General features: G+C 33.4%; 1 protein-coding gene across 1 annotated transcript in view; it reads right to left on the bottom strand.

The window, feature by feature from the left end:
- Positions 1 to 9,410, bottom strand: part of RNF17 (ring finger protein 17) — a 236,641-nt gene that overhangs the window by 212,797 nt on the left and 14,434 nt on the right. The window contains exons 4-8 of the mRNA XM_042782988.1: positions 7,871 to 7,982; positions 6,724 to 6,804; positions 5,029 to 5,129; positions 3,304 to 3,475; positions 1,405 to 1,481 (exon numbers count right to left, since the gene is read on the bottom strand). Of these exons, the coding sequence (XP_042638922.1) occupies positions 1,405 to 1,481; positions 3,304 to 3,475; positions 5,029 to 5,129; positions 6,724 to 6,804; positions 7,871 to 7,982 (543 nt within the window). The remainder of the gene's footprint in view (positions 1 to 1,404; positions 1,482 to 3,303; positions 3,476 to 5,028; positions 5,130 to 6,723; positions 6,805 to 7,870; positions 7,983 to 9,410) is intronic.

The following is a 9,410-nucleotide window of genomic DNA, read 5'->3' as shown; positions in this document are numbered from 1 at the left end:
ACTGTGGTCAATGTCATGAGACAAAGTATATGTGAACTGCTGTATGGAAAGTGAATTTGCTCTGTAAATCTTCACCCAAATCACAATTTAAAAAAAAAAAAAAAAAAAAAAAACACCTGCAATATGCAGACAACACAACCTGTCTTGCTGAAAGGGAAGATGACTCGAAGCATGCACTGATGAATATTAAAGACTATAATCTATAGTATGGTTATACCTCATCATAAAAAAAATGAAAATCCTCACAACTGGAACATTAAGCAGCATCACAATAAATGAAGAAAAGATTGAAGTTGTCAAGAGATTTCATTTTACTTGGATCCACAACCAACACCCATAGAAGGAGCAGTCAAGAAATCAGATAATATATTGCACTGGGCAAATCTACTGCAAAAGACCTCTTTCAAGTGATGAAGAGCAAAATGTTTCCTTGAAGACTAAGATGCACCTACCCAAGCCATGGTATTTTCAATTGCTTCTTATGGATGTAAGAGCTGGACAATGAATAAAGAAGATCGAAGAAGTGTTGATGCTATTGAGTTGTGTTGGCAAAGAATGTTGACAGTATCATGGACTGCTAAAAGAACTAACAAGTCTGTCCCAGAAGAAGTGCAGCTGAAATGCTCCCTGAAAGTGGGCCAGACTTTCCCTTACTTTGATCATATTGTCAGAAGGGATCATTCCCTGGAGAAGGATATCATGCTTGGTAAAGTGGAGGGTCAATGAAAAAGGGGAAGGCCCTCAATGAGATGGATTGACACAGTGGCTGCAACACACCAAAGATTGTAAGAATGGTGCACAACTTGGCAGTGTTTTGTTCTACTGTGCATAGTGCTGCTATGAGTCAGAGGTGACTCTATGATACCTGACAACAATAATTTAACATAAATTACACTGTTGTTGTTAGGTGCCATTGAGTCAGTCCTGACTCATAGCAATCATGCACATTTCCCACAATTGGTGCCAACTTTATTCTGAGTTCCTTATAACCCAGGGGGCTCATCATCTGGCACTATACCAGATAGTGTTCCTTGCTATCCATGAGGTTTTCAGTGGCCATTTTTCTTTTTTCTCCCAGAAGTAGAGCTGGCCATGATCTTCTTCCTCCTCTATCTTAGTCTGGAAACTTAGGTGGAACCTGTCCACCATGAGTGGCCCTGTTGGTATTTGAAATACCAGTGGCATAGCTTCTAGCATCACAGCAATATGTAAGCCACCACAATATGACAAACTGATAGATAAGTGGTGGAATATAAATTATACTTACTTTAAATTATTTGGTTGCTAGCTTAGGAAAAATCTGTGCAACTTTGAATATTTATTTGTTTGTCACTATAAGAAATCTAGGCTCTAATATATTTTTATACTTACTTTTTATTTTCTTCTGAATTATAACTTACTCACCTGGGAAAACTCCTTAGTCTTAGAGAACTAACTTCTGATAATTTACTCTCATATGTTAATTTCAAAGTTCGGATAATCTAGAATCAAAAGAGTAATATCATTCATGTGTGAATATTCTATAGTCATAAATATTGCTGAAATAGTAGTAAGATTTTAGTATACCTAACCTTTAGGTATGTCACTAATTAATGTGTTTAAACACTTAAGTCTTGATTTTTAGGCACTTCAATGAATGCAAGTAAGTGCTTAATATTTTTTCCTCTTAGAAGAGTTTAAAATCTTTTTGGCGATATGTGGTAGCACAGTGGATAAGGCATCTGGCTGCCAACCAGAAGGTCACTGGTTCAAACCCACCAGCTGCTCCACAGAAGGAAGATAGGGCAATTTACTTCTGTAAAGATATACAGCCTCGAAAACCCAACAGAGGTCTCTAGGAGTCAGAACTGACCCAATGGTAGTGAGTTTATTTGAGTATTAACAGATAACAACAACAACAAAAAAGACACTAGCTAATGAATATATAGCTACCCAATCAGAAAAAAGACTCATTCTACTCATTTTGTGTCTTCCTTGCTATCTTGACATATTTCTTCATTTCTTCTTTTCCCCATCTTCCTAAATAGGCTTTTACTTGGATAAAGACCAAATCTTATGATCTTTTTTTTTTTTTTCACCTCCTAGCGCTTCAAGTGGAAGGAATGTTGGGCAATCTACTTCTGTAGCGATACTGCCTCAGAAACCCAAGGATGGGTCGCTATGAGTCGGGTCCGACTTGACAGCACATAACAACAACAGTGCTTCAAGAGGAGCTCTGGTGGCACAGTGCCTAAGGCATGTGACTGCTAACCAGAAGTCTGGCAGTTCAAACCTACCAGCAACTCCTCGGAAGAAGATTGGGTGATCTACTTCCATAGTAATACCACCTCAGAAACCCAAGGAGGTGGTCTCTATGAGCTGGATCCGACTCTATGGCAGTGACTTTGGTTTTTGGTTTTAGTGCTTCAAGCACAATCCATAGGAAATTACTACTACTGTTTTTATAACTGCATTTGGAAGGAGGCCTGGTCAAACATGATGGTAGTGTACTCTTATTTCAAATTACAGATACTGGAGTCAGGTAAACTAATGGCTTTTATTATGTACCTCAGTTCAGTTAAAATATTTGATTATAAATGGGAAACATGGTCCTGAGAATTCAAAAGTAAATAAGCAGGATCCATACACTTAGTGAGCAAGGTTGAAATGAGCAAAAAAGACATCGTTAACCCTGTCCTGTCAAACTATCTTATAAGAAACATGTTTCTATTTTTTACCAACTGCATCCCCTAGACACACAATTAGATGATAGGAGATACTGAAGCACCTTGTCTTTTAGCCTGTAAATTTTTTTTTTTGGGGGGGTGGGGGAGGAGGGAAGAGAATAAAACCTGAATGGAATCATGAATTAAACTGTTAAGTCAAGAGCTGACAGTCATATCTAAATTGTTTATGAGAAGAAAATGGAGTCACACTTAGTTTGCCACTCTTACTAGTTCTCTCTGTTTTTTTTTTTTTTTAAGATATTTTTGCTTTAAGGTTTAAAGCTATTTGAGAATAATAGTTTCTGGATTTGCTCTCATTTTTTATTCAGGTGTCCTAGGAGCATCAGCTTCTGACTCAATGTCATCCTACTTATCCTCAGATCATATATTATAAAGATTTTATTGCACCATTTCCCTAAGTGTTAAGTAATAATAAAAGGCCAAACAAATTTTATGTTTGTCTTAAAATCTAAATACCTAGGAATTCTAAACTGATGCTAATACAGGATAATTGGAAAAATAAGTTCTTCAGTGTTAAGTCTTAAATATCATGTTCCAAAGCATGTAAAAAGCTGTACCATGGAAATAATTTAATTACCTGATTTAAGTCACAATATGTCCTTAGAGAAGGTGCTGATTTTAACTCTCTTGCTATCTTCATGGCTGCATCCAAATCATTTTTTTTCACTTCAATGTAGTCTTTAGCCATTATTACATTTAATAAATAATCATCTCTATTTCTTACAACTTCTTCACTTAAGTTCTTTTTCCTTAAGACACCAAAATTATTTTTCAGTATCCTATAAACATTTATATCAAAGTGAATTATAGTAACTGAATAGTATCTGAAAAGGCAATTTTACTAGCTGATGAACTTAAATAATGTGTGACATGGTTAAATGAAGCAATTGAACTGAAATGTATTACAGTTGAAATTTTAGCATGCATAACTGAAGAAAAAGTGTATGGATAGAGTTATCATGTCATAAATATAGCTGTCACAGAATTATAGAGGTAAGAGAGACCCTACGTCATTCCATCTAACAATAAGAGGAATGCTGGTTATCCATTCTGAAGTTACTTTTGCCTTTATAAAGACATCTGTACTCCTTGCAATCATCAACTTGTGTATCTTTAAAGTTCCATCAACATGTACATATTACATGAGATTTACAAGTAGACACCAATATACTAGAACTTAAATATTAACTATAAATCTTCAAAGTAATCACTTAGAATATAGAATTTTAGGCTATCGAGTTATTACTTCATTACTTCTAGTTCATTACTCAAAAGCTTTTCTGTATATATGGTGTTTCATTACCTCATTATGTCAAGTAAAAAATTTTGTATCAATGGTAGTGCCTAATTTGTTCACTCATTTTATTCATCAAACTTACCTATAAATGACTTTTCATTATATCCCTAAAATAAATTCACCCTCCCCCCAAAAAAAAGACAATGATGAAGAGCAACAGGAAGGTGACAGGCTCTGAAGGTTAAGAGGCATTCCAAAGCCTTTTAGTAACTGTATTTATAATCTCTCAGAGTAACTTCTTCAGAGGAAAATGGTCATTTCAGTAAGTTATGAGTCGTAAAAACTAACATACATGACTGCTCTCTTAAATGTTACAATTAAAGAGCAAATGTGAGATAACACCAACAAAGAAGAATAAGTGTATCAATCAATTTATGCATAATGCATTGAACTTATGTTCTAGGCATCCCAATGAGATTTTAAAAAAAAAAACACTGATCAAAAAGTTCAGTGGACAAGTACCATTACTAGCATGTTATTTGGGGGTATGTCACAACTTTAAAGAGCCTGTTTCTTGAAATGTAAAATGGAGAGAATACATACTGTGCCTCCCTCATATAGTTACTGTATTAAATTTCACGTATATGAAAGTGTGTTTTAAATAGTGATGTGTATGCAACTATAAGGTATTAGTTAAGTGATAACTATTAGATGCAAATAAGCATATGAAAGAATAATGAAACCAAGTATAAAAAATATGTTTGCATGTTCTTAAGTATATTGAATTCCACAACAGGAATTTGGATTTTAAAAACATTTTTCTATGCTCATTGTTTTAAGTAAGAAGTTTAACAGTTAGTATTGGGACCAGAAAGCAGAGCTTCCCCTCCCCCCAACAAAAAATTTACCAGTTGTTCTTCATTTTGAAGTAATAAAATCAGTCAATAGGGACTACATATTACCTTTCAAAACATTATTCACTACTTCAATCTCACCAAGGAGGTAACATGATAAGTTAATGTTGAAAACTTCAGTTTTAATAAGTCTGTAATTTCAAATTATTACCTGGAATCAAGAGAAGTAAAAAGTTGATCAAATTGTTTCTCAAGAACTTCTATAACATTGTCTGTCTCCTCTTTTGCTTGATTCTGCATGTGTTCAAGCATCTGGAAAAACATAATATGAAGAACTAATCTGGTATTTGTATTTTGTTGAAGTTGTACTATTCAATATAGTTTTGAAAATAAAAGGAACTTTTTGAATTTTTCAAAATAACAGCACAAGTGGAGATTAGGTGATGATAAATGGAGTAAGTTACAAGGTTCAACTTTAAATCTTGGCACTTTTTATAAACCTAAGTACCAGGCAACAGTTTCCTCAAAATTATTTTAAATATTCAAAATGAAAGCAATAATAAATTACATCTTCATATTTAAAACACATACAAGATTATAGAAAAACCAGTTTTCCTTATAACACTCCATACTTTATCATCCTTGTTCTTACCAGCAGGCAAAGTGAAAGTATCACCATACACTAGGCTTTTTCAGTACAAGCTCTACCAAGTGTCTAACAATAGATATCCTACAGCTATTGATACATTTTTGCTCTTAGAGGGTATTAAGGTCTAAGTCAGTACTGACCAAAAGAACTTTCTGAGATGATACAAAATGTCTTCTACGCTTTCCAATATGATAGCCACTAGTTATGTGTAACTACCATGCATTTGAAATGTTTCCAGTATAACTGTGGAACTAAACTTTCTAGTTTGTTTAATTTCAATAAATTTAAATTTCAAGCCACATGTGGCTTAGTTGCTACTGTATTATATTAAGAAAGTGTAAGTGTTCTCTGTTTGCTTCACTAGTCCTTCTCAAATCAGAGATTTTTTTTTCTTGTCTGTTTACCACTAACTTGCTACTTCTTATTACTGATTCTCATCACAGGTGACATTATTTTTGCCCCTCATTTCACAATGCGCTTCTTTTTTGGTGCCTCTTCTCTATCTGGTTACTTTGATCATAATTTCTCATTTCTCAACAAAAAATGTTCTGTCCCTCCCTGCAAAAAAAGGAACCACAGCATAATCAGCCATAACATTTTCAATTCCCATATGGCACATTTGTTACCACTAGGTAGTTAGGAGCTTCCTCTTTGTCATTAAATGAGACCTTTTTTCGGGGAGTGGGGTAGAGAGAAAGAGAGTAAGACTCTCTAGGTAAGAGAAGGAGGCTCTGGTAGCGCAGTGCTGAAGGTACTTGACTGCTAACCAGAAGGCTGGCGGTTCAAACCCACCAGCCACTGCTCAGAAGGAAGGTTGGGCAATCTACTTCTGTAGTGATACCGTCTTGGAAACCCAAAGAGGGGCTGCTATGAGTTCGGTCCGACTCAACAGCACATAACAACAAACAACAACAAGGTAAGAGAATACAGCTAAATAATAAGCAAATGTTGGATGATCTGCAATGCTTCTGAAACTCACAGTGACTAGAAATCATGATTTCTTAATAAGTTCAAATTTCATTAGGTTGCTAGCACAAAAATGCAGCAAGATCAATCCTGGCATCCCACATTAAACATTTCTACTCTTTTGTATGTTTCTCTGTCATTAAATTATCATGTTTAATTTAAAAAATTGAGTGGTAAGCTCTTACCTCAATGATGACATACCTTGAAGTACACATTTAAAAAGAACATGCATTATTTCATGCAAAAAACCACACATTTTTATACTAAAGTTTAACAATTCAAAATGCTTACTTTTACAGCAATACTTAATCGTTCAAAATTGTAACCTGCTATCTTCAATGCGTCATCAATTTCTTCTGCAGTTTTAGTCTCCTAAGAAGTAGAAAGGAAGCACATACAAATACAAAAGTAGATGCTTAGATATGTATTGTAGTTGCAAAAATGTCAAGCTACCATTTTGGTTATAAAAGCCACATAGACCCACCACAGAAATCTGAAAACAAGCGCAAAAAAATAACACTTTTAATACTGCTTGTCTGCAGATAAAAGCCATTAACATTTTGGAGCTTGGGTGACAGCATTCCAGGTAATTTTTAATTTCTAATTCCAGGTAATAAGATAGCTTTTTTAAAAATGGGATTATACCCTATAACCATCTTCAACTTAAAACTATCTTGAACTATTTATCATAGCAATAAATGCACTTTTATACATTCAAGAAGTATAAAGATATTAAGAAAAAAAGATAGCTTGCCTATGTTGAAATTTAAACTTGAAGCAAAAGATAACAAGTGTTCTCTCTCTTTCTCCAACCCATTAATGACATCCTTAATAAAAAGACTTAATACTGTAGCCAACAGTAGTTTGGAGTTTGTTGTATTTCTAATCCTAAATTAAAACAATGTATTATTTAAAGCTCATAAGTAGTGATAATAGTAAAATTCAACCTTCCAACAACAATAAATGCAGTTAGGCCTTTTGGTCTCCATTAAAATAATTTGGAAAACCATACTTAGAATTTACAAACATGTATTTCATATAAGTTTCTATAAAATGTGGATTTACTATCTAGGCTCAAAGGGAAGAAATTACATCCAGGACGATCTGCTTCCTAAAGGTCAAAGCCTTGAAAACCCTATGTAGAAGTTCTACTCTGCATATATGGGGTCATCATGAACTGGAATAGATGCAACAATAACTAACAAAATAAACTGTCAAGAACTTCTAGCAGAGTTGGTGAAAGTTGGGAAAAGAGAATTCTTCAAACATAGGTTAGAACAAAAGAAGAGATTCAAGTAACAAGAATGAATTTATCTTTGTTAGCTTTACTTCTAAGAGAATCTGTAACTAAAGAAAACATGATAGAGGAAAAAATTAAGCTATCAGAGACAAGTCAAACATTTAACTTCATCTTATTTCATGACAACATTTTTCATACCGTCACTGTAGTCGATGGGTTCAAAATAGTCCTGCATGTGGATGTTGAATTTTCGAAACCGACAGGTACCTGATCAGCAGTCTTTTTAAAATCCTGAGAACAATTCTTTGCTCTGAAAAATGTCAAGTACATTATTTTAAATACTAAAAACATTCATATAGAATTTAAAATGTTCTATTCCGATTTTCAAGGAGCTCTGGTGGTGCTGCGGTTAAGGCATTTGGTTGCTAACTAAAAGATTGCTAGTTCAAAGCCACCAGCTATTCTTCAGGAGAAAGATGAGGCAATCTGCTTCCATAAAGATTTGTAAATCTTAGAAACCCTATGTGGGTTGCTACGAACCAGAAGTGACTTGATGGCAGTGGATTATTCTGATTTTTACTCTATCAAATATAAGTCATATGACTTTTAAGAACACATATAATGGGTCTTCAATGACCTACAATAAGTGAGGAGAGAGGTAAATCATGAATAAATGTACTTTCATATAAAACTTAATTTTAACCAAGAATTCAACTTCTTAACAAATTGCTAAAAATAACAGCTTGAGGTACAAATTATGTTTTAATTTCTTAATTACTTACCCTTATTTGATGTTCTTCAGTTGAGATGTTGCTAATCATTAGTGTCATAAGCTTGTAAATTAAAATAAATACTTAAACACACAAATGCTGGCTAGAAAAGTATACTATTAAGAAGTATACTTATAAGCATGGATAATTTTTTTAAAATTTAATGAATTTAACTAGGTAAAAGTTAATTACAAAGAAAATGTTAGTTGCATTTCTCTTCCCAGTTTTTGCCTATTTTATCCTTATATCCTCATATTGGCTAGCACACAGTAAACATTCAGTGTTTGCTAAATAAATAACCCTATTATAGTTTACAGAAAGAACTATAATGTTTTATAGAGAGAAACACTAGACCAAATAATTTTTAAACATTCAGTTAATTTCAAAAGTGAATATTCAATTCTTTAAAATATAAATGAATGCATTAGTCCAAAAGATTGTATTATTCAACTCCTCTTCCAAAACATTAAAGATAAATTAATAAGGAAATATTATGTGTCAAAGGATATTTCAATTTAAATATACAACTATTTTAACTCAAATGGTACTTTAAGAGTTTCTCCCATAAGTATACTTGACATGCAGAATTTAATTTAAAAAATGATCATTTGGAACAATTTTGGGTTCTTTGTAGTTAAGGTGTATTCATCTACTACTGGAAGTGAAGTTTCACTTTGCAACCCTACCAGATATTATACATATAGACAAGAATACAATACAATTTGATCTACATAATATTTAGAAAGTCTGGAAATTTCACATAAAAGTCCAGATCTCTAGTTTCTCGTGAAAAAAATGGAAGATCTGAAATAGATATATGGGACCTCATCAAAACTAAACACTTTTGCTCATTGTAGGACTTCATAAACAAAATGAAGAGATGGCCTACAGATTAAGAAAAAATTTTGGGGAACCATGTATTTGCTAAGGGTTTAATATCCAGAATATATGAAGAACTCCTACAACTT

The sequence above is a fragment of the Orycteropus afer genome, unplaced genomic scaffold, assembly GCF_000298275.1.
Source record: "Orycteropus afer afer isolate SDZICR_OR568_19922 unplaced genomic scaffold, OryAfe1.0 scaffold00561, whole genome shotgun sequence".
NCBI classification, from domain to species: domain Eukaryota; kingdom Metazoa; phylum Chordata; class Mammalia; order Tubulidentata; family Orycteropodidae; genus Orycteropus; species Orycteropus afer.
Note: the sequence above shows the minus strand (reverse complement) of the source record. Positions and strands in the feature narration are given on the sequence as shown.